This window comes from Salvelinus sp. IW2-2015, linkage group LG33 (genome assembly GCF_002910315.2).
Source record: "Salvelinus sp. IW2-2015 linkage group LG33, ASM291031v2, whole genome shotgun sequence".
Taxonomy (NCBI): domain Eukaryota; kingdom Metazoa; phylum Chordata; class Actinopteri; order Salmoniformes; family Salmonidae; genus Salvelinus; species Salvelinus sp. IW2-2015.
The window spans coordinates 15,901,086-15,926,610 of NC_036872.1; the positions used below are offsets into that span (position 1 = coordinate 15,901,086).

Consider the following 25,525-nt stretch of genomic DNA (forward strand, 5'->3'; position numbering starts at 1 on the left):
AGTTCACAGTACATACTGTAAAGGCCTTTGAGCCTTCAACTGGCTGGTCAGTCAGACTGCAACCCTGCACCACCTTGTGGTCACATTGGTAGAGCTGAACCTTATTACACCAATGTTATTGAGTCAAACCTTTTGTATAGAATAGCTTCTCTCTCTGTGTGTACTGTATGCAACTATGCTATCATTCCACAGAGGAAATGAGCCATTGGCCATTCACAGTTTTGCACTGGGCTTTACTGATATCATATCTACTCAATTATAAGTTATTCTTTATCTGAATCATTCCTCATTTGAACATAACAAAGAAAATGGTTAATCAATGTTACTATTGGTCTTGAACTTTATTGAATATGTGCACATGTTGATAGCATAGTAATTTTCACATAATTATTCAGCTACATTGCAAATAACATCAACTATACGTTTCTACATGTATTTTAACACTCCACCATGATTTACAATATATTTAATATTTCCTCTTGATTGTTGTTTATTTTAGATACATATATAGATTTCTTATTTTATACATCTGGCAGGCATCAATATTGACAATCAATTTCACAGAAATTCATAGTGCAGATAACAGATAAAACCTTTCTAAAACAAAACATCTGCATTTAGAAACAGGAAAACCACTTTACCAAAGGAAAAAGGCATAGCCTACCAATTGTAAACATACATTCAAATATATCCATTAAAAAGAATGTAAACATTTAAAAGAAACATGTACCACGTCAACAAACACGTCTATGAATATCAACAAATAGGATTCATCAAGATTGTTGTAATTATCCCCCCAATGTATAATCCACAGGAGGATTATAACTCCAAACATAGCTATGAGTTATAGGAGGGAAAGCATACCACTCTGTTACAAGCAGAGGCAGAGAGCAGAGTAAAACAGTAACAATTCATGCCAATCACACCTTCATCTAGACAAGTCAATTTCACAGATTTGTAGGAGGTATCATTTGAGGTTTCTGTGATCCACACAAAATGGTATACCATGACAATTCTGTTTGCTGAGTTATGATTTACATTGAGTCCTATTATAAGAAGTTTAATAGACGTTCAAAAAACAAAGACATGTAATCCTGAATAGAAGAGAAACTGAAGTTAAAAAAGCTTCTTCAAAAAGTAGAAATAATCCATGACCATAAATGCCAGTACTAAAAAAGGGCTTAATCCCCAAAAATGAATGACAGAAATGCCAAAAATCAACCAACATCCACAAGTATTCATTGAAAACACACAAAATATTAACAAGCACAGCCAGCAGCGCGGGGGGGGGGGGCGTGACGAATCTGCATATTTTGTATGTCACCATCTGTACGACAATTCTATTTGGTTTGACAGTTTTACAGAACAACATGAATACGTTTATGCACCACTTATCACAAGGGGTCACTGTGGATACACAAAGGGGCCGATGCACAGGGGTTCTGCAAGGAGATTGGGACTTTCCGAATTGGCTCCAAAACAACATATGCCATGTTGACATGGAACACACTCTTTTTGGAAGACATGTTTAGTGCCCTTGAAAGAGGTCTCAGCAATGGGCTCTTTTTCTGACCAATTATCAAAGGGGTCATTGATTGATATTTTGGGGAGAAAGTGTTATGAGTAGAAAATCAAACAGAAGTTTAATGCAGTGGTATATCCCACAGGGGGAATCCCAGTGCATTTATTTTACACTGCCTACATGATCCATGGGACATTCCTTGGCTGAGCATTTCATTGGACTAGGCCTCCTGCTCATAAGCTGTGACCCTGTTGGGAAACAGGGGACAGACAGCACAGGCACCCATACACTCTCCACTCACAGAGACAGCAGCATTCCAGGCCCTTGTGGGCTGGTAAAATAGAGCACTAAGATGGCTGTGTCTCTGCAATCTGACAAACTGACATTAAAATAAAAAAAACATCTCTTGGTTCATGTATTCAAGTATAATTTTGTTATACTTCATGTGCAAATACATTTCAAATAACAAATACATTCTACCTCAATAAAAACATATGCTTTTGCTATCATTTGCAGTAGATCATTATCCTAATTACAGTGCAACGTATGGAAGACCTGACTCCTGACACGCGTGTGTCACAATCACCAGGACATCCCTGAGACAATACCATTTGATCTGACTGAACTCTGTGTCTGTGTAAGGCATGTTTTCCAAGATGAGTGCTATTGGGGTTTTGTCCTAATGTAAAAGGATAAGGGAGAGGGAGGCAGCAACGGCATTCTCACAAAAACAACACATACTTTTGCAATGCTAACTACTCTAGCTAATTACATGTGACAACACGGTTACAAGCGCCAAAGTGAGTGGTTGAAACTGCAACCATACCTCCTTTATTGACATGCATCTAAAGCAACATCACTTAGAATAAATGGGTAGCTCAAACAGCTATAGTGTTGCTTTACTGTAACAATGAAGTGACCTACTGTGATGGTTTAGTGATGGTTTATTTGAGAGCCAACCAAAAGTTGGTCAAATGTGTCACTATGATTTTACAGTAACAACAGAAAACTGGCAACACTTTCATGAAGATTACCAGTGTATTGATCCCACTATTAGCATAAAAAACATTCAAAATGATCAAAGGATGACCAAGCAGATATCTTTCAATACATACCATACAAACAGCCACTGTAGTAACACAGGCCACCTACTGAAATGTAATGTCCCATTATATAACAACACAATCTATAAAGGGACAAGAATCTTCACCTTTTTTCAGAAATTTAAACACACGTGCAACAACAAGAGAAGTGTGTGTGTGTGTGTGTGTGTGTGTGTGTAAATCATTTTGAATGTGAAGGTGACTGGGAATGTTTCAGACTGACACCAACAAACCTAGCTGTATTATATTCTATGTGTGGTCTTGAAATGTATAGGCAGTGGATGTTTTATAATGAATGTTCACATCAATGTACATCAATGTCCATAATAGGGAGGTGAAGTCCTGTTGGTCCTTTGCGCATTGGCGGGGAAGGGTCTGTCTTTCAGTCTGTCTGTCTTTCTGTCGGTGTGGGAGGGGGGCTTACTCCATCTCTCAGTCTGAAAAGAGACTGGCAAAAGATTTGCGTAGGTTGCGTATGGTCTCAGCCTTCACCTCATCCTGGCTAAGGCTGGCCTGCGGGGCTGGTGTTTCTGGAATGTTGAAGGCATTGGTAAGAGACTGGGACTTGCTATAAAGAGAGGAAATGGCAATAGAGGAGAGGAAGAGGCTATTAACGTCATGCAGCAAACTCATGGAATGGTAAGACTAGGGCATGGCAGGAGAGAAAGAGAGAGAGAGACACACAAGTTCCTTCAGTATGTAATATAATTAATTACATAACTGATTCAGTGCATTGATCAGCTCAACTTGATCGGTGAATGACAAATGGCATGCTCCTTTTTCAACTTTGATTTTGACCAGGGTTCCTAGTTCTGGAGGGCACAAAGAGAAATGAATTGAAGGAATTGTTTGCAGCTTTGACTGTTAATAGCTTGTTAAAGCCATATTCCTGATGCAGTCATAATCTACTACATAACACTTTCTCTTACTCCTTCCACATTTGGGCCCTCTATCACATGCACTAAGGAACACTGCTCTTTTAAATCTTTGTTCTATTGAACATGCCGTAATGATAAAGGTATTTTAATGACATGACGAGTGCCTTGGTCTTCCTTGTTTTTTTTTAATGACCAATTAACCCCTATACCAAAGAGCACCTTCGAACGACAAACACCTACTGTTGGGTATCCTAGTAGCAAATCCTCTCTTCCTTTCTCTGCGAACACTGCTCCAATTTTAAATGATGTATCAACTAAACTTCATGTTTCATTCATCACCAGAGAATTACTAAGAAATTCAACATGGTCATACCCGATGGTATTTAATACCAACCTCTCATCAATGAGACCATCAAATCTAGCATGATCAAAAATAGTCGTAATTTCCTGATCCTCAATGGAAAAGTAATAGTCACCATGTCTTTCATTACAATTATTCATGACTTTTTCAGTGTTTCCTGAAATTAGACACATTTAATGTTATTGTTGAATCCTGTGAAGAATAATATGAATCAAAACTTGATCAGCCATGCACATTGCACATTGATCACGCATGCTTGATTGTAAAAGCTTTTAACACACACTTCTACAGCTTCTGCAAATTATATTGTAGAGCAATGATAAAGGGGAGCACAACATATAGGCTACAACAAATTCCCAAGGTTTAACAAACAAAAAAAAGGGTTGAAGGAGTGCAGGAAATTCTAGATGATGGCAGTCACTGGAAAAAGGCTTGTTGAATAGTGTGCAGTACACGAAGTGTGAAAAAACATTCCTTTGAGCATGATTTTACATAATACAAAAACAGTCAACAAGACTTATGCATATGAGTGATTCATGCACACCCAGTCCAAACATTTGTAATGTCGATCAAACAACGATCTTATAACATATCCCATTACAAAACATAGATTATTTGCAAATTCAATATTTATCTCAAGATCTAGCCTACAGGAATAACAGGATCATGCACATCAGTCCCCATGGTGGAGATAAAAAGAAATGAAAGCTAAATCTGGAAAACAGAATCCTCTCATCAGTTATACAACCATCTTTATCTAGAGTGAGATAGATAGAGCATCCTGTGTGGCTGACTGGTGTCATATTACATCTGACAAAAACAACAGGAGGATGTTACATCCTCTCCCTCAACGTGATCAAGACAAAGGAGATAATTGTGGACTACAGGAAAAGGAGGACCCGAGCACGCCCCCATTCTCATCGACAGGGCTGTAGTGGAGCAGGTTGAGACCGTCAAGTCCCTTGGCGTCAACATCACCAACAAACTAACATGGTCCAAGCACACCAAGACAGTCGTGAAGAGGGCACAACAAAACCTATTCCCCTTCAGGAGACTGAAAAGATTTGCCATGGGTCCTCAGATCCTCAAAAGGTTCTATAGCTGCACCATCGAGAGCATCCTGACGGGTTGCATCACTGCCTGGTATGGCAACTGCTCAGCCTCCAACCGCAAGGCACTACAGAGGGAAGTTCGTACGGGCCGGTACATCAATGGGGCCAAGCTTCCTGCCATTCAGGACCTCTATACCAGGCGGTGTCAGAGGAAAGACCCTAAAAATTGTCAAAGACTCCAGCTACCCTCCAGCTACCCTACGGCAAGCGGTACCAGAGCACCAAGTCTAGGTCGGAGAGGCTTCTAAACAGCTTCGACCCCCAAGCCATAAGACTCCTGAACATCTAATCAAATGGCTACCCAGACTATTTGCATTGCCCCCCCCCCCCTTTACGCTGCTGCTACTATCTGTTATTATCTATGCATAGTCACTTTAATAACTCTACCTACATGTACATATTACCTCAATTACCTTGACTAACTGGTGCCCCCGCACATTGACTCTGTACCTGTACCCCCTGTATGTAGCCTCGCTATTGTTATTTTACTGCTACTCTTTAATTATTTGTTACTTTTATGTCTTATTGTTTTTAGGTATTGTTCTTAAAACTGCATTGTTGGTTAAGTGCTTGTAAGTAAACATTTCACTGTAAGGTCTACACCTGTTGTATTCGGCACATGTGACAAATACAATTTGATTTGATTTGAAATATTGAGCTATTGAGTAATACAGTCGGGATACACTAAGCACAAATTATATTGTATTGAATGTTTTGGAATATTTTAGGAAAGCTTTGCTTACTTCAGTGGAGGGGTGGCTCCCATAGCAGGGTGGTCATGGCTGGGCTTCAGTGGGGGCTGGGGTTTCTGCTGCAGAGGGGGTTTCCCTCCGGGGCCTCCCTGGCCCTGGGCACTAGGGCGGGGCTGCTGAGTGGTAGGGGCCCCGGGGCGACCTTGCTGGGCTGGAGCCCTCTGCTGCTGTGGGACCTGGGGACTGCCTCCCTGGGACTGTTGCCTGGCGGGCTGGCCTGGCTTCTGCTGGGGCCTCTGCTGGGGCTGGCCCCCTGTGGGCTTCTGGCCCGGGCCTCCAGGGGGGGGTCTCTGCTGCTGCTGCTGGGGACCTGACTGCTGTGGCCTCTGGCTCTGGGGGGAGCCCCCCTGGCTCATGGATCTCTGGGGGGAGCCCTGACCAGAGGAGTGTTTCTGCCCCTGCCCTGGGGGACGCTGCTGGGCCCCAGCTCCTGGGTTGGCCTGTCTGGCCTGCTGTGGTGCCTGGGCAGAGGGGTTCTGGGTGTTGGAGCTTTGGGCAGGGGGCTGGCCTTGGGGTGAGGGGCGCTGCTGGGAGGGGGAGCCTTGGCGAGGGGCGGTAGTGCTGGTGGGGGCTTGTTGTGGGCCACCTGGAGGAGACAGAGCACTGTTTATCCAGAGTCCAGAGTCCCTATCAAGCAGTCATTTAAAAACAACTATGTAGCTATCTTATTACCAGCTGATGAACAAAAGCAAACAGTGTCAATAGGGATTTGGGGCCTTAATATAGAGCCATTTTCTTACCTTGGGGAGGAGGGCGTTGCTGAGCCTGTGGCACTTTGGGTTGTGAGATGGGCTGAGGGGATGCAGCTTTCTGAATGGCCAACATATCACAATGAGACACAGAGTTAATGGGTTACAAATACACTTTTAGTTGATCAATTGACCAAATATACTGGCCAATTAACAAAAGAGACCACTCATCTAAACACACGGCTTTTGACAATTGTTGACTAATTTTAAGTGTAATAAACTGAGTTGTGGTTAGCAACAGTGTGTCACCTGTGCGGGCTGTGCAGCTGTGGGGCGGACAGGAGAGGGACTTGCAATGTGTGGGACTGTCTGGTTCATTTTGGAAACGACCAATTCTGCAATTTGTGCACGGTCTTCATCCTGCTGGTCTCCAATCAGGGGCATGGAGCAGCCCACCACCTGAGGGAACGAGAGGGGGAAATGACATGTTAATACAATGCTGTTAACAGTGTAAATACAGTGTTACTACACAGGTATAGGAGCAACATAATGTAAATAGTTTAAAATACTTCTAATCCTTTACCTCTATGATGTAATCCTTGCCATCTTTCCCATGCAGAGCCTCCACAGCACACATATCCAAACCACCAAACACCTCAGAGCAGGAGTCCACCCACATTCGATACCTACAATGTTGGAGAACACTGTTACTAACTAGGAAACACATGGCTGTCTGTCTGATGCACAAAGGCCCAGTCTGTGATAGCACTCACCTGTCTGACATGGCTATCTGCTCCAGCATGGCTGAACCAGTGTTGGTTTTCCAGTTCCCTGAAATCGATGTCCGCCTGTTAAAAAGACAAGATCTACCATTTAGCATGTTCTCTCTTGATCATCTAATTCACATCAATGTTGGGATATGCAGTCTAAATGGATCTTGTTGGTCTTTGATCTGTAGCGTGTGCTAAATAGCTTGGAACTTTGTAGAATGGATTGACCTCAGTCACACCACAACAAGGAGCTCACTCACATGTAGGCCTTGTAATTGTCTCCGATCTTCTGGATGCGGACATCGTACTTTGCATCGATGAAAGGTTCAGATGTGGCATAGGTCTTGGTCAGGGCAACAACACTGGCAATATCTTGGAAGTCATATTGATTGTCCACTTTCACCTACAGGGTAAAGATACGATTGAAATAGATTATGTTCATAGTAATGACTTGTGAAGCATAAACACTGATCCAGGCCTACTTTGTCTTATTTAAAACAGTAACAAGAGCAGGCCTATCCTACCTTCCCCATCCCTGAGTGGGCGTGGCCCATTTTCACCACCACAGGGAAACCAGGAGTGGTGATCTGGAGCAAAAGACAACACAACATCCTCCATTGGCAAACATCATACTACACAGTCTCCAGATATGTAGGTTTGTTTGACTAAAGGGAATGTGCAGCACAGAGTTTCTTAGTAAATTGCTAATTGAGTAAACTATAAACTCAAAGTTGCTGTTCTTTGCTAAAAGAGTCAGGATACAGCTAAATAAGAAAGCCACATCAAGTTTTAATGGGCTATATAGATAAGATGATACAGTGAAATCAGCTGAGTGAGAACCCTTGTAATTAAAACATCTACTGTACACTACCGTTCAAAAGTTTGGGGTCACTTAGAAATATCCTTCTTTTTGACAGAAAGGCCATTTTTTGTCCATTAAAATAACATCAAATTGATCAGAAATACAGTGTAGACATTGTTAATGTTGTAAATGACTATTGTAGCTGGAAACGGCTGATTTTTAGGTGTACAGAGGCCCATTATCAGCAACCATCTCTGCAACGTTCCAATGGCACGTTTTGGCACGTTAGCTAAAAGTTTATAATTTTAAAATGCTAATTGATCATTAGAAAACCATTTTGCAATTATGTTAGCACAGTTGAAAACTGTTGTTCTGATTAAAGAAGCAATAAAACTGGCCTTCCTTAGACTAGTTGAGTATCCGGAGCATCAGCATTTGTGTGTTTGATTACAGGCTCAAAATGGCCAGAAACAAAGAACTTTCTTCTGAAACTCGTCAGTCTATTCTTGTTCTGAGAAATGGCAGCTTCATTAAATAGTACCTTCAAAACACCCGTCTCAATGTCAACAGTGAAGAGGTGACTCTGGGATGCTGGCCTTCTAGGCAGAGCTCCTCTGTCCATCGTCTGTGTTCTTTTGCCCATCTTAATCTTTTATTTTTATTGGCCAGTCTGAGACATGGCTTTTTCTTTGCAACTCTGCTTAGAAAGGCAGCATCCCGGAGTTACCTCTTCACTGTTGACGTTGAGACTGGTGTTTTGCAGGTACTATTTAATGAAGCTGCCAGTTGAGGACTTGTGAGGCATCTGTTTCTCAAACTAGACACTCTAATGTACTTGTCCTCTTGTTCAGTTGTGCACCGGGTCCTCCCACTCCTCTTTCTATTCTGGTTAGAGCCAGTTTGCACTGTTCTGTGAAGGGGGTAGTACACAGCGTTGTACGAGATCTTCAGTTTCTTGGCAATTTCTCGCATGGAATAACCTTAATTTCTTACAACAAGAATAGACTGACGAGTTTCAGAAGAAAGTTCTTTGTTTCTGACCATTTTGAGCCTGTAATCGAACCCAGATACTCAACCTGTCACGTTCCTGACCTGTTTTTCCTTTTTCTTGTATTTATTTAGTTGGTCAGGGCGTGAGTTGGGGTGGGCTGTCTATGTGTGATTTTCTATGTTGGGGTTTTGTGTTCGGCCTGGTATGATTCTCAATCAGAGGCAGCTGTCAATCGTTGTCCCTGATTGAGAATCATACTAAGGCAGCCGGGGTTTCACGTGTGTTTTGTGGGTGTTTGTATCTCGTGTCAGTGTTCGTGCCACACGGGACTGTTTTCGGTTTTGTCACGTTTGTTGTTTTGTATCGTATCGTGTATTGTTTTCGTTTTCATTAAATAATGACCACTTTCCACTCTGCGTCTTGGTCCGATCCATGCTCCTCCTCGTCTGAGGAGGAGAACGACTTCGACAACCGTTACACAACCAGTCTAAAGGCCAGTTTTATTGCTTCTTTAATCAGAACAACAGTTTTCACCTATGCTAACATAATAGCAAAAGGGTTTTCTAATGATCAAGTAGCCTTTTAAATTGATAAACTTGGATTAGCTAACACAATGTGCCATTGGAACGTTGGAGTGATGGTTGCTGATAATGGGCCTCTGTACGCCTATGTAGATATTCCATAACAAATCTGCCATTTCCAGCTACAATAGTCATTTAGAACATGAACAATGTCTACACTGTATTTCTGATCAATTTTATGTTATTTAATGGACAAAAAATGTGCTTTTCTTTAAAAAATAAGGACATTTCTAAGTGACCCCAAACTTTTGAAAGGTAGTGTACATCTACTTCATTGAGTGAAATATGCTGAGGCCAGCATGAGCCCAAAAAGGTAAAGTAAAACTGGAGTGATTATGGAGTGATTCATGTTGATCGTTGAGGCGAGCTGAGCCGAGAGCAGGCCTGCGACTGTAGTCATGGAGGGGGACAGCACTGCGGCAACACAGGCAGACACTGATCTCAGTGCAGTGCTACTGAGGGGATTCGTAGGGCACAGAAATAATCAAACCCACTCTGGCTCAACTAGGACCTGTACACATGCACTCTGAGCCAGTATTAAGATTGATTGCCGTAATTAGATCTGAGAAAATAGATGTGAACTAACTATTCCTTTGTCCTTGTCTTACTGGCCACAGAAGCATGTGTGTCATCCAAACAGAGGGGCAACCTAATAGTCTGTGCTTAGGTCTGTTTAGTGTGAGGACATGGCCATGCCGTGGTGGGGGAGGAGTAGAGAGAAGCAGATGGCAGAACACCCACCATTTCCCTGTGGTTGGGATAGTAAACCTGCTCGATCAGTGGGAATTCCTCTGGTCCCAGTTGTTTGTACAATCTCACCATATTAGCAAACTGAAACAAGACATGATAATACAGAAAATACGTTACCTTTACAGTAAAATCAATAGTCATGATCTGTCTAGCTCAAGAAAAAAAACAATTTAATCTGCTTTATATTGCCATGCTTACCACTAGTGTTGTCAGAATTTTGACTTTGATACTGATACCAGGTTTAGTATCACAATACTCGATGCCATCACGATACTCGATACCAAAACAATATTAAAAACGATACCAAAACGATACCATGGCATAAAAAGAAGGCGTATTAGCCTAAATCACATAATGGCACTTGATCCAGACAGATCTTTTGAGTTCAATATCATTACATTTTAAATGTTTGATGTCAATTTTTCAGAGACAGCCATGTATGTATTAATGAATCAATTATACAAGCATACAAACAATTTGACTTTGTTTTTACCAATCTAACTACATAATGTTAATCTGAATATTAAATCAAGCTGTAGACTAGGCCTATTCACAATGCAGGTGAATGCATATTCAATAGGAATGTGTGCATGCATTGAGTTATTGAGCTTATTTTGGCTGATTTCATGGGGCTACAGATGAAAAATGTTCTGTTTCCTTTCTATTTGGGACCTATTTTATTGTACTGATCAAAAACATTTGTATAGAAGAAGCAATCTCTTCTTTTATCAAAGTGTGCACTGTCTCTTTAAGATCAAATGACGTCATTCACACACAGCAAGAGAAACAGGAGAGATGTGACTGAGGCGAGGGAGACGAAGTGAATGAATAACGTTTTTGCAATGACTGTATGGTTTTTGGTGACAATCCGCTTTGAAATCAGCCAGTGGCGACCCGTCATTCAGGGAAGGTGGGGCTAGCCGTTGCCTGTTTTGCATGTTATTTTAGCATTAATACATGTCACATATCAATTTGCAAACAATGTAAAAATATATAATTGAGTTAATAAAGCTGCATACAAACATGGTCTCTTTTTTGCTTTCTTGAGTAAGTCAGCTCCAAAATGCAGGTGTTTCAGCCTAGCACAGTGCTTTCTGAGGTGGTGTGGCAGCCAGCGGAAAATACAGAGTGTAGGGGTTGGTAATGTTCTGTAGTTGCACCGTGATTGGCTCGGTGCTCATCGGCCATTGGACATAAACATTCCACAACAAGTTGGAAATCGCAAATTCAACAATGAGTGGTTTGTAAGGAATCAGCGGCTAACTGCAAGCGTTGCAAAGCGATCGGTAGCCTGCTATTCAGTGGAGAGGGTGTGTGGTCCAAGTCTGGGTAAAAGGGTCCCGTTTCCAAGCTTAAAAGGATAAACATTCACATGCAACACCACGGGCCAGAAAAGGTTGAATACATTGGCCATGCTATCCCAGCATGACTTCCGCGTCCAAAACAACTGGAAACTCGGAACTGGGAAATCTCAGACTTCAGTGAATTCAAGCCAACTGGGAACTCTGAAAAAACTAGCTCCGACTGGGAAAATACGTTTTGAAAGGTCATTCCAAGTCGGGAACTCTGGCCTCTTTCTGAAGATCACTGACTCATGATTCAACCTAGTTTTTCCCCCCAGAGTTCCCAGTTGTCTTGAAAGCACCATAAATCCAGAGAACGCCAGACTTTGATGACAAAGTTTGATGACAAAATTTGCCCACAAGTCCACGCCACCTTCCTGTTCAAGTGAGCAAGGCACAACAAGGTGTGTCCAGAAATGTATTGTGTGCTGCTGCATAAATGATGTAATATGCCAGGAAGATATGTATACTGTTGCTAAGAAAGTAATACAAAGTCTATGTTGTGTAGTTAGCTGTTAGTAGCCCATGTGCCTCACTCTAATAATTTGGTTCCTTTCCCCCTCATAACTTAGCCAGCTGTTCTGACTTGGTGGTGCACATGTAGCCTATAGCCTGTTTTAGAGAAATGTCATCATCGAATATTTTAAGAGCTTAAATTGTCTGCTTATATTCCCCCTGTATTTATCCTACGGTTCTGACTTTGTGTACAGGGAAAATACTGTAAGAACGGCTCATGTTCGGAATTCTGTCACTGTACATTTCAAAAGCGCTGAACAAATAATTATATTGACTAGGTCCGTCTTAGCTCGCTCATTAATGTCTTAATCGAAATTACGAATTACCTCTTTGCCTTATGCCATAGTTTGTACATCTCAATTGTCAGTAGAAACAACATTTGTTTAAGCAAGTCAGCCATATCAGCTATATTTTTTTTGAAGTCAGTAAATGAGGTTGAATGAACTGTTTTGCTGCCAGACAATGCTCAGCTGATAGTGAGGTGTAGCGGTGGTAAGAATTCACTCCATGGTGCTGAAAAGAAAGCTCTGCTGTTGGGACAGCTTTATGTAGGCCCTAACAGTTTGTGGCACTGTTTTGTCACCATTATAGTGCAATTCATGTATTGTTTACTGTTGTGTTGTTTATTGGTTTTGCTGGAATGCGTCTACATAATATTTATATTTTTTTGCCCCACGGAAAAATGTACATGACATCACCACTGAAATCGGCTTGTAGGGTAGTGAATTGATATCAGCTTCAACCGGTATCTTGCATTGAAAGTGTTCTTAGCATGTAAACAACATTGTTTTGGGAACAGTAATTAACAGTTGCAACATTTTGCCGTGTTGCATTATTCAAGTGTGTTAACTTTTCTGCAGCACAATGGAGTGGGGAGCTAACATGATGCAGCCCAGATTGTGCAGTGGTTCCTCGGGACAGGCTAGAACTAGCAATGAGTTAAGCTTACCGTATGCTTCCAAGACGAAACAGTTTGCGCATATATTATGATGACATTTTCTGACGTTTTGGTTAGTTTTGGTCTTCGGCAGTGTTTGTTTTCTTGACTCAAGTTGAGGTTCGGTAGCCAAAGTCTATGCCCCTTCATCGGTGATTGGTCAACAGTACTACTCCTAGTAGGAGTGGGAGCTATGGACGGGATTATTCAATTAAGTGCTCGTTGTCATTCAACGAGAGAAGACTAGTTTTCATGGAAATTTTTCCACTTGAGAAATACTGCACCAAACATCTTAGATGGATGTAAAAGGACCTCCTCGGCAAAATCATCTAAATTAATTATAGATTTTGGATTTATTTTAGATTAATTCTACCTATTTTGAGAAAGTGTTACTGGGTATGTTATTGCTACGGTGGCTCAAGAGGGACAAACAACAGTAATATTGCAGCTTTTTTCTTCTTTTCAAGCGAAGGTCTTTAGGGAGTACGCGAGCACAGACGTTCGTTTCGCATAGCCAAGTTCTGCCAGAATGTATAAGGACTCCTTAAGTGGAGCAGGCACGGTGCGCTTGCTCTAAAAGGGGACATCGGCTGCACTGATAGACAGACTTGATCCTCTCTCAAATACTAGACGACGTGAGACACATTTGATAGAAGTACCGAAAGTAACAAAAATTCTAGTACCAAACCATTTTTTATGTTCTAGCATCAAAAAATAAGTTTCAGTATACCGGGCAACACTACTTACCACCCATGGCTTGTCACAGAAGTTGTAGACAGAGTGCAGAGAGTTTACACCTGGGAGACCAGCATACTGCAACCCAATCACTATGTGTCGGTGGTCTCCATTCTTGGCCATACTGAAGGCATGCTGTCTAACCAGCACAAAGTCAGGCCTGAAACATCTTGCAAAATAGAAAATACAAAACAATTCCACAAATTACCAATACATTATATTCAGACAGACATATGAACATTTTATTCTGGTATTGTACTTGAAACTTGCAAGAAATCCTGCATGTCTTGTAACATCAGAAATCATGACACACTGATGATCTTAGTTTTTTTTTTTATAACTATCTTAAAGATCCATTGCAGCAGTTTTTTTCTCAATATCAAATAATTTCTGGGTAACAATTAAGTACCTTGTTGTGACAGTTTTCAATTAAAATGGCCAAAAAGAAACAAAAATAGCTTCCTCACAAAGAGCAGTTTCTCAAGCAAGAATTTAGCTAGGACTGTCACCAGGCAGACCAAAACTCCATCCCACCAAAACAGGCAGAAATGTCAGGTGGTCTTTTTAAGCAGCTCTTACACTAAAAAGGCATTGTCATAATTTTCACAATTTCACAGTATTATTCCAACCTCATAGTGTGGAAATATAAACACATGAAAATCATGTTTTTGAATGCACTCAGCATTTAAACAGCATGTAGAACACTGTATGTACAGTAGACTTACTTGGTGACCTTGGTTTCATTCCGGATGGCTTCTATATCAACACTATAGGCCCCCGTAGCATGAGCTATCAAGTTGATTTCAGAGAAGTCAGCCTGAATGGAAAACATCAGTGTCAATCCCCAACCTGGTCTCCGATTATTTTCTATTATTCTGTATGTAAATCTGAGATACTCCATTTAGTATGATATGTTACGTTTCATATAGTTACATAAGACATATGGTTACTTAAGGCAAAAACTAAAGTAAGGTGGTTGGTATGGCTGGATGAGTGTACGTATAATGCAAACCCTAACCCTAACCCTAATTTGCAACTACTTAGCATGTTGGCTAATTCTTCCCCTAACCTTAACCATTTTAGCTAACCCTTCCCTTAACCCTTTAACTTAACTCCTAAACTTAAGCCTAACCTTAACCCTAACTCTTAGCATATTGTATGTTTTGCAAATTCGTAACATATTGTACGGAATAATACGAAATGCTCTGAGATAATACGAAATGCTCAAACAGCATTGTGATTCTAATAACAGGGACATTCTAAGGTTATAGTTCACTCCAGAAATCTACGTTTGTCAGACGTGATTAAATTAGATGATAGAGTTAAGACAGATGGATCTAGAAGACAGATGGTGTGGAATACCGTACTGTATTAATTCAATGGTTTTGTCCCCAAATACTATGAAGATTGTACAAGGTAACAACTATCACCTCTGCAGATAATGAGACATTCATTGCACAGGGCTATTCCTGCTGAGAGACTCATGGCACACATAGCGGAAACACTCTAATGCAACATAAAAGGAGAAGACAGAAATAGGAGACATGGAAAATGCCCCAAGGCAGAAAAAAGAATCCCAAAACATTTTCAAGTCTTCATTTACAAAGCACAGATGGTAGCATTAACTCCACCACCGGGTATAAATGTTTTGGGGTCCATAATATCATCTTATTTTCCATAGATATTGTTAACAGATTCAGAGTGACAACATATTATCACACTTAATGATTATCCAACTCTCAGTCCACTTAACATAGTTCAATATGTTATTCATGTCTTGTGTTTTCTTTGATTCATTGTATATTGCATATAGTAAGTGCAGGTCTGCAGCACCAATGTACAGTCTGATAATGTCACTAGATGCAAGGGTTGTCTATCTGTGGGCTTCAATCCCTACACTCAATAATGCCCATCATGAGGTTACCTGTGAGTCTCATTGGGTCTTGTATTACCTCAAATCACCTCTCCAACTCCTGTGTGGCTCAGTTGGTAGCACATGGCACATAAAATGCCAGGGTTGTTGGTTCGATTCCCATGGGTTACCAGTACATATGAAAATGTATGCACTCACTACTATACGGTTCTCTGGATAACAGCATCTATTAAATGACTGAAATATAAAATCAACTCTATTCTAAATTGTCCTTCTTTATTTCACGCAAACACCCCTTTATTCTACAAAAATGTCAAGCTAAAAAGCACGTCTTTAATGCCTTGTATGGGAAAACCAGTCACCAAAATAATTCTACAGTGAAAAGAGACAATGAAAAAAACAAAGGTGCAAGAGCAACCCACCTGTTCCACCTTAATGTCGAATTCACCATGAACCTTTTTACCTTTGAAGACCTTTACCCTATAGAGAAGAGAGGCAAGAGGGGTAGAAAAATATTTGACTTGCGTAGCAACTAGGCCTACTTTGGACAGCAGTTTTTAATGCTTTCCTATCACACAAGCATACTCAAATGATGGTGACATATACGTACATCAAATAAAACAGAAAAACATTAACTATTTTGGAACAATAAATCATCATGGTATTTTACACAAGTATCTCACATTGAGTGTGAAGCTCAACAAGGTCAATTATAGATGATTTGAACATGATGTGCAAATTCTAGCTGTCCATATGCTCCTAACTGAGCACTTGTTTATTGCTTGATTCATTGAGTGATGTGATTGGCTCACTGTTTTTCTCTGCCCCTTTATAAACTGCCCCTGCCCCTGTTTGCGGTGAGCGAAGCGTTGGTTTTGTGACGAGAAGTATTACTTGCATGAGATTATTTAAATTAAGGTTATCATGGAAATGCTTTCGCTGCACTGAAACCTGTTTTTGTTGGATTAAATTTGATTGTGTTTTATGTATCCCTCCATTTTGTTGCGACGCTAAAATAGTTGATGATAAAAGACAAAATTGGGGAAGAAATATGAGCTTCCTAACAAGCAATAACGCTTCATATAAATATAAACATCTAGAGCAAGACTTTACATCTTTCACATTGAGGATTGGAGTTTTGGGCTTGAATTTAAAAAAAATCTTGTTAGGTTCAGTTTGATAATGTGGAGCTGCGCATTAGTTGGCTGGCATATGAAACGAATGGGTGTGAAGCACAATGCACACAACGCTTTACCAAGCTAGCTATTTTAAGATTAATAAATAATTTCATTCGCTCTCCATTATCCCATACTGCCAGTTTGCTTGCTAGCTAAAGTTAGCTAAATGGTTAGCATCACTATTTAGCACAACATAACTAGCTAGCTACTCCACTGACTCAACAGTTAACAGGCAGCTGCTTCGTTCCAAAAATAAATCCATTGTTATTTATGTTGCTAGTTATCCAGTTAATGCCAAGTATCAACAAAGGCTTACTACAAATTCTAGCTAGCAACAACAGCGTAGCTTGCCAGTTAGCTTACTTTAGTTACAGCAGGCACAAGCCAAAAAAGATACTGCCACCTTATGGCCTGCTGTATTTCAATTTAGTAAATTGGAGGTAAAACTGTTCTATATGCATAACAAAAAGTTAAAGGTTCACTATGTAGAAATCGCTCCGCTATTTCCTGGTTGATAAAATTCTAATAGTTCGTCTAACTTCAGTTAATGGGACAAAGCAAGTATAGTGTAGAGAATCATTGTACCATCTAAGCCCCTATTTTCCATAACCAAAAATATATTTTCAGCTGTTTGAGGCTGGTGTACAAAACCGAAATTAAAAGACACCAAAACAAAACTTAAGAGCGGGAAGCATAGAAATAGCTAACATAGAACGTATCTACCACTTAGACTTGCTTTCAATGAGAATGACAATCAAGAACGTATCTTTCAATGTGAACTTGGTCGGGTTACCCAAAAAGTTACATATAGCAGCTTTAACTTCCAAAGCTAGGCAGAGGTGCTAAGTAGACAGTCATTTCTCAGTGTGTCTGACCTATTACCTGCCTCGATTTACCTTTCATGTATTTCCACTCAAGCCCATTTTCAAATAACCTGCTCGCTTTGCTCTTGGTCTAAACCTAGGGTGTTGTAGTCGGTTCTATGGTAGTGAAATTAGTTAAGTCATCGGCCAGGGTGTGACACGGTCATACCTTGTCCATAGGCTGCTTACAGGGAAAGGAAACCAATGTGTAATTTGAGTGAACCATCCTTTTAAGCATACCAAAAACGCTAAAATTTTTACATTATGCATGCTTATTTGGCACGACAGAACCATCTGAATATGTAGCATAGTCTCGTTTGCCATGCCTGGCACACGCGAGACCACCTGGAATGCGCTGTTGGTGCAAACGGGCAATTTCTGTGTCCTGTTTAGGTAATGACTGTGGATAACATGTCTTTGACATATACACTGTATTAGTCTCACGTTGTCTCGCTCTATATGCATACGTGTGTGTTATGACTATAGTAAAGATTAAGCATATCCTAATTATGACCTGTTTATTGGAAGCATAGGCTACTGGCTCACATTTGAGTATAATGGCGTCTAACCTTACACATCACTCTCCTTACCAGTCTGTCTGTTGGTCATCAATAACCAGGAGTATCTTGGCACCAGAGGCAACGCCTGCTACCTCGGTGACTTTCTCAGCGACAGCGGCAGTGGTTTGTTTGACAGCTTTAGTAAATGAGGATAAAAAACCAGCTCCGGCTCCGCTTCCAGAGCCCTCAGAATGCTGGTTGGTAGACATACGCCTCTCTGGTGGTCCAGGCGACACTATTGCAGGGTCTTGCTGAGGCGGGTCAGGGCGTTGTAGGTCAGTCATGTACCCATTGGGCAAATTGGACATAAAATTGCTGTCCGACAGCCGACGACGCAGGTAATTCATGTTGAAGATCAAAAAAGTATACGAAAAGGTATATGGCGAATCCTCCCCTCTGATGCAAATTAACAATGGATGAATTAACCTACCAATAGCCTATAACCAAACCTATTTTTCCATTTGAATAGAAGGATCAGTTGTAAATTAATCAATCCGGGGTCGCAGAAGAAAAAACTGGTTGTCAAAATGGTATCAATTGAATTCGTTTATTTTCTAATCCTACCGATGGAGTGGCCTGTACCTGCTTCAAGGTTTAGACCTGTTCAATTGACTCGAGGAAGGATATGTCTACTGGTCACGGTGAGAAAAGTCAACACGAATATCTAACCTTCGCCTACCTCAAATAATTATCCAAATTCGATTCGCATCCATCAAACGATTCGTGGGTGGTTGCGTAAAATAGATAACAGGTGAGTCTGGCTTCCACGTCCTCTGACCAGACAGGACGTGCTTCGGTCTCAGTTCTAGGGAACGGAGGATCCGTGACTTACAATTGGGTGTACATAATTTGTCTTATTGCAGCACCCCCTACCCAATCCTTCTTTCGAGGTTCGGCGCAGTTTTTCCTTCTATCCTCCTGCGTCACTCCCCTGTATCCTTTGAGACGAGCGGGGCAGGTTGGGATGAAGGGTGGTGCTGAAGAGAGACTATTGATAGGCGCGTAGCTTTCGTGTCGGGGGAATGACTGCGGGCATTTTGAGAAATAAAACAGACACTTCACCTCCTACACTGTAATCATTGCATTAGACAGTGTAGGAAATGAATAATTGTGATGTGGTAAAACAATCTATACAGGAAATGCGCCATATGCTGTCTATGCTCGAGATGAATGAAAAAAGTGAATAAAGCGGTAACAATAGCGATATGTTGAGGCATCTGGTTACATTTTGGTATTAAAAGAAAGTAATTGATTTTAGAGAGTTTTGTGATGCTTTATCATAGGCTGCGAATTTATAGACAGCAACGAGTGATTGTTACAGAGAATATGACTTCTTTGAGTTAAATTGTTGCCAGTTCAGAACCCTGGACGGCACCATCACTGATTCCATTACTGAGTTCACTCACTGGTTGAATTTCTTACTGGTGGGTTCATGTTATATAAATACAGGTCCAGCAAAGCTCTCTCAATTAGCCTACTCACCCAAAACACTAATAGAAACCAGTTGGTCTACTAACTACTAGCCCATAGAACCCAGTAAATGTTTGCTGAGTGGGAACTGCTCACAATGCTGTTTCTATTATCCACACTACATGAAGTTACGCCTCTATTGCATGTTGATTGGTTGACATTATGGCAGGAAATATTCCCATAAAACAAAGCAATGAGACAATGACTGCAGGAAAGAAAACATCACTAAATAGTCTGAAAATGCAGGACCATTCTATGTCCTATTAAAATTAATCCTATTAAATCATCCTATTCTATTGAATGTTGATAAAACCAAATGTAATGTAATTCATGTATAACATTGGTGATCATGAAGGAATGTCAGTTTTACTCTGCACACAGTATTTCTTGAAGTATATATACATTATAATTAACAAAATCCTATGAATAAAATGTTAGAAATTCCAGTGTATTCCTCATGGGGTCACTGTTGAGCTTGACTTGCTTCAAAGCAGCACCAATCATATCCTGACACGAGTAGTCTCCATATTTGTTGAGTGCTTTCACATACGTTCATCACCACAAAAGAAATTGAGATAGAATATACCAATAACTCCAGAATGCATTCTTACAACATATAAACCCAATAAGATATTTCAATGAGTTATTACATCCTTTAATCAAGGTACAAAAGGAATATAAAATGTAGGCTATAACAAAATGTAATCAACCGAATGAGTCCCCCCATTCAAAGGCATATCAATCAATACAAATTCTAAATGTTCTCATTTTTAAAGAGAGAATTTAAAAGTTTTATTTATTTATTTTTAAGTGACTATATGTGTCAGGTCCTGAGTGTTGAGTGTGCTCATTTGTGTCCAGACTCTTCAGCATGCTCAGGCAAGATTGTTTCTCAGGGCAGTAGCATTTCCAGGACTTAGGAGCCTTTGTCTGGCCATCAACAAAAGCCTTTGGATTAATGGTGAGGCTGGCTCACAGTACAGCTGTGTGCGTGTATGGGCAGGTCAGTGGAATGATTGGAGCACCAGTGGGCTAAGCACTCGAAAAAATGCAGTTTGGTGAGATTGTAGATTAGGAGCGAGGGAGGGGCTGAGGACAGGTGCTGACTTCCAGAGAGGGGAGAGTCTCTGTTAAATTAACTTGTGTGTTGATTAATCTATACTACAATCCTGTTTATTCCTGAAATAGCTAGTCTTCTGGATGAGTGAAGTAGATGCTTGGTTGGGTGGTGCAGGGACAGTCATAGAACAATTTACCATTATTTTCCTTCTCTGAGGTACCTACCTGTGATCACACACTTCCTGCAACAATAACAAAAACATCTAAAATGGGGGAGGTTGTGATCGGAACAACCAATGACAATGCAGGAATACATTTTCCTGAAAGACACTGCAGCTCTGTACAGCCTTCTGATACGTTACCTGGGCAAGCTCTAGCCAAGCATCTCATTGCCTTTCCATTACCAACCAGAACTTAGGCTCATTGTGTCCTCTAAGCTCGAACAGACAAGGTGGTCCTCTATAGTTGGCTTTATTCACAGACAAAGACAATTAAGGAGCCATGGCTGTTGCAAATTTCCAATACATAACTCGGATGAGCAGTGGTTTCAAAGTCTACATCTTGGAAGGTAATATTTGTTATTTATTTTCTTATACTATTGTTTCACAAAATATAATTGTGTTGCGGTGATCTGTGCTGCTTTAAATAGCGGTCTTCACAGCTGCTATATTGTTATTAGTTAGTAATTAGTTCACAATGTTTTTAGAAATGCAAATGTTTATGGCCATTATAAAATAACTTTTACTAAGTCGTCGTGAATGTCAATGAAGCCATTTTAGCTGATGGTTTGAGTTGTATAAACACACAAACATCTGTAATCCATTCTAAAACAATTTTAGGCCATTCAAGAAACCAAGACAAATGTTCACTTTTACAGTCTGAGTTATAGATAATGTAGACGAGTGTGATAATGGTACCTCACTGTATAAACTTTGGTGCAGTTTCAACTTCCTAAAATGTGTCATGGCACTCAAGCATTATTTCAGAGGAGTTTAGGTCAGATGCTGAGAATAACTGTGGCAGATGGAGATGCTCTGAAGATACTGCCCTCTTGTACCTCTACTCCTGCATGGGAAACAAATAACCACGCCTCAGGCATCAGAAAGTCAGGCAAGGTGTGGTTTTCCCCCAGTCCCCTTCCACAGGCCTCCACTGTGACACTGCTGTCCAAAGGACAGAAGGGGAGGTCATAGGTGAGAGGTTGCGATTGAGGGACAGTACTGTTTGGGATGTGGATTGGATTGAGGATTGTGGATTGGGGGAGTATTTGAGGTTAGGGGGACCAATCATGTAATAACATGACCTAATCATTCAGCATTGCATCTCAATGTGGTAGTAGAGCATTGCATGCTAATGTGGTGGATTTCTTTTGGCATATTGATAACACTGATTTGAATTTAGCTTGAAAGAAACAACATGATGCGAGGTATGAAGAGGGCTGGTGTTAGCTTTACAAAATACAAATACCAGTGTAATGTATTGGTAAGCTTCACATCGATCTCTCTGTCAGTAACACAAAGGATGTTAGCAGCTGCTGATGTGTTTCAGTTAGTTTCTCACAATAAGGAGAATGCTTCTGTGTGATGTGTGTATTGTAATGACAGTTGTGAGACATGTAGTTCTCTTTTAGTAAGAAGTGATACTTCAATCAAGGCATTAGCAACTGAAGTGTTAATTTTGTCCAGTTCAAATCACATTTTGAGTAGAAACTAATCTTTCTCTCATAGATATGTAAATGAGATGGGTGTCATCATCACTGTATGTAGAAAAACAACATTTACCGTTCACATTGAATCAGCTGGAAAGAGTTGTAATACTCCCTGTAATACTCACCAATCTGGTTGGTCTAGTTCAACAGCTTAACGGAGTTTACAATTAACGGTGGCATGAAAGCTTTCCCACGAACCACTCATACAGGTGATGAACCATATGTCACAGTGCCACAGACCAAAACAACCAGTCACCTATTTACTCATTGCCACACCTAACGTCTTTTCAGTCAGTTACAGTTAAGTGTAAGTCATCATTATCTGTGCCAATATATCAACCAATATTGATACTGTATATTATTTCAAATAGTAACCTTGAGCTTTACTTGTGCTTGATCTTTCCTCTTGTAGGTCAGCCCAACCAAAGAAGTGAAGATAGATTCAGGCATATGGCCAATGAGAGAGTTCGAGTGCCCCAAGTGCATCCGGTCAAGCGCAAGCACAGCTTTGAGTGTGGTCTAACATTGGAAGAAAGGTTTGTAAAACCTCCCCATGACTTTATAACATAATCATTGACAACCACTGGTTTCATAACTCCATGTCCAGTGTGTGATTCCATGTTTCAATGTGTGGTTTTGTGTTTCAGGCGAGAACGTGCACAAAGCAGGAGCAACATGAGAAGGCCAACTGTGTTTAGTGTTCCCCAGAGTCCCACATCCTCCTGGAGCCCAACCCCCAGCCCCACAGGTCATCTGCCCTGCCATGTGTATCCCACACCACCTATCGATGAGCCACTGGACCTAATTAAGAAACCAAGGAAACAGCCTGAGAGGACAGAAGAGAAAACCAAAAGCACTACAGCCATCAATCAGGTAATTTCAAGAGGAACAATTATAATAGTCAGTCCAGGTGCTAACAACTTGAAGGATGGGATTTCTTGTTTGTGTCAGTCATATTGTATGTGCCTTTGTAATCTCCCAGTGTAGCCCTAGGCAGTCAGAGCCTACATATCTCTGAGATCTCTGTAGGGAGTCTAAACTCTCAGGCACATTCTATTCCCAAGAGACTTTATGGGACTCTGTTTGTCCATGATATCCAATCCAGCCTGATTTGGGAATAAAATGTGAGCAATGGTGGGAGGAAGGTCATCAGTAAGAGCAAACAGACAGCTCTCTCTGGCCTGTTTGTGCCACCCTGATGAGGGTGAACAGCTTTCAGGTCCCATCCCATAACCAAATGTATTTTGTTTCCAAATCAAACTGAACCCTCGACAAAGAGTTAGTGATGGTGAAACGTGTCATGTTTACATTGACATGTTAATCCTATTGTTTTGGGGGGAATGAGAATTTCAGCTACATTGTTCTGTACAGAGTCATATACCGTTGTGAAATGTACCAATGATTTTGCCTCTTTCAGATGCGTCCTTCTGTGATCACCTGTGTGTCCTCCACAAGAAAGCCCACCTGCAGATCTGAGGTCGGCAGCAGTAGCCACTCCTCCACAGGTCAGTCTCATACTCCTTTTATCTCATCAAAACTAGTGCTACAATGCTGCTGTTATATTGCAGACTTGTTAAGAATTATGCCTGACCTTTGTTGTATTCTTTCCACTATAGTGTTTTCTAAGCACAGCTATGACCATGTTGTGGAGGAACATTTCAAGAGAAGCCTGGGGATGGACTACCAAATGGCCAGCTCCCGCCAGCTCTCCATCAGCGTCTCTGTGGATGACCATTTTGCCAAGGCCTTGGGAGAAAAGTGGTTTCAGATCAAATCAAAATCCTCCTCATGCTCCTCGTCTACATCCTCTCCACCCAGCAGCCCAAGTGTCACTCACTCCCCCAGCTACGGCCACAGCCCAAACCAAGCTCCCAAAGAGTCTCCAAGTACCACCACTCCCACCTCCAGCTTCTGGTCAGTCAAATAAAACTACAGAGAGCTTTCCTGGAGAAAGAGTGAACTTTGAGACATAGCATTTAATGCGATACAGCGGCAGATCCATGCTTTTCAAGGAATAAGAGCACCAAGGAGATAACGTTGGTGAAAGTGTAGACTCGAGAACAGGAATGTAGGATTACTAAGCTACTCTATATGGTTGAACCATTGAGTGCATCTCCATGAGTCTATTCCCTGCCAGTGGAAAGGGGAGTTATTTCAATTTCAGGGGACAAGCAAATGTTGCAGTGATGTCTTTATTTCTCAATTTCTATCCCAGCCTGTCCCAGCCTTTTCAATAGCATATCTATCTCTGAATAGATGGTGATGTGGGATGATAGTTGGAGAAAAGAAATGTGCCATTATATTTCATTAAATGTGCCATATTTCATTTCATTCGGTGAAGATGCCACTACTTTCGTGATACTGTATTTATACTATATGTTTTTTAACGAACCTGGATCCTATTTTCAGTCTAATAAATTATCTACTGTATATAGTGCTAACACATTCACCAAATCTGTTCAATACAGTAACTTCACGTTTTTGTATAAACTATGGACATCTCAAAAGGAAAAACCTATTTGTGTTGGGATATTGCAAGTTATTCCATTAGCTTTATGAATTAAAACTTAAGCTAACCTTATTATTGTATAAAAAATAAACCTGGAGATTTCAGAAAAAAAATGTGTGTGCAATTTATACGTTATGTACTTGTTCAAAAAAAATGTAATGTTTAGAAAACGGTTGAAATGCGTGTACAAAACATGAGGAACACCTTCCTAATATTGAATTGCACCCACAGTCTCTCTTTGTCGGGGCGCTTGGGACCTACTACCATACCCCGTTCAAAGGCACTTAAATCTTTTGTCTTGCCCATTCATCCTCTGAATGGCACACATACACCATCCATGTTACAACTGTCTCAAGTCTTAAAAATCATTCTTTAACCTGTCTCGTCCCCTTCATCAACACTGATTTGAAGTGGCTTTAACAGGTGACATCAATAAGGGATCAAAGCTTTCACCTTGATTCAC

General features: G+C 40.8%; 2 protein-coding genes across 4 annotated transcripts; one reads left to right on the forward strand and one right to left on the reverse strand.

Annotated features, from left to right (window-relative positions):
- Positions 1 to 322: 322 nt before the first annotated feature.
- LOC111957778 (synapsin-1) lies at positions 323 to 19,367 on the reverse strand. Of its 2 annotated transcripts, none has more exons than XM_023978769.2 (13): positions 18,347 to 19,367; positions 16,138 to 16,195; positions 14,568 to 14,659; positions 13,855 to 14,011; positions 10,303 to 10,392; positions 7,712 to 7,774; positions 7,448 to 7,590; positions 7,191 to 7,265; positions 7,001 to 7,103; positions 6,727 to 6,876; positions 6,469 to 6,538; positions 5,720 to 6,314; positions 323 to 3,155 (listed from the first exon to the last, which is right to left on the reverse strand). In XM_023978769.2, exons 1-13 carry the CDS (start codon positions 18,661 to 18,663, stop codon positions 3,128 to 3,130), a joined length of 1,941 nt encoding a protein of 646 aa, XP_023834537.1. In that variant the 5' UTR covers positions 18,664 to 19,367; the 3' UTR covers positions 323 to 3,127. The 2 variants fall into 2 exon arrangements, with proteins under 2 accessions (XP_023834537.1, XP_023834536.1); XM_023978768.1 differs by having other exon boundaries at positions 323 to 3,193.
- A 1,879-nt stretch (positions 19,368 to 21,246) lies between these two features.
- LOC111957784 (transcription cofactor vestigial-like protein 4) lies at positions 21,247 to 24,990 on the forward strand. Of its 2 annotated transcripts, none has more exons than XM_023978790.2 (5): positions 21,247 to 21,413; positions 22,966 to 23,089; positions 23,201 to 23,426; positions 23,971 to 24,058; positions 24,170 to 24,990. In XM_023978790.2, the coding sequence occupies exons 1-5, from the start codon at positions 21,347 to 21,349 to the stop codon at positions 24,478 to 24,480; spliced, it is 816 nt and encodes a 271-aa protein (XP_023834558.1). In that variant the 5' UTR covers positions 21,247 to 21,346; the 3' UTR covers positions 24,481 to 24,990. The 2 variants fall into 2 exon arrangements, with proteins under 2 accessions (XP_023834558.1, XP_023834559.1); XM_023978791.2 differs by lacking the exon at positions 21,247 to 21,413 and adding an exon at positions 21,502 to 22,038.
- The last annotated feature ends 535 nt before the right edge of the window (positions 24,991 to 25,525 follow it).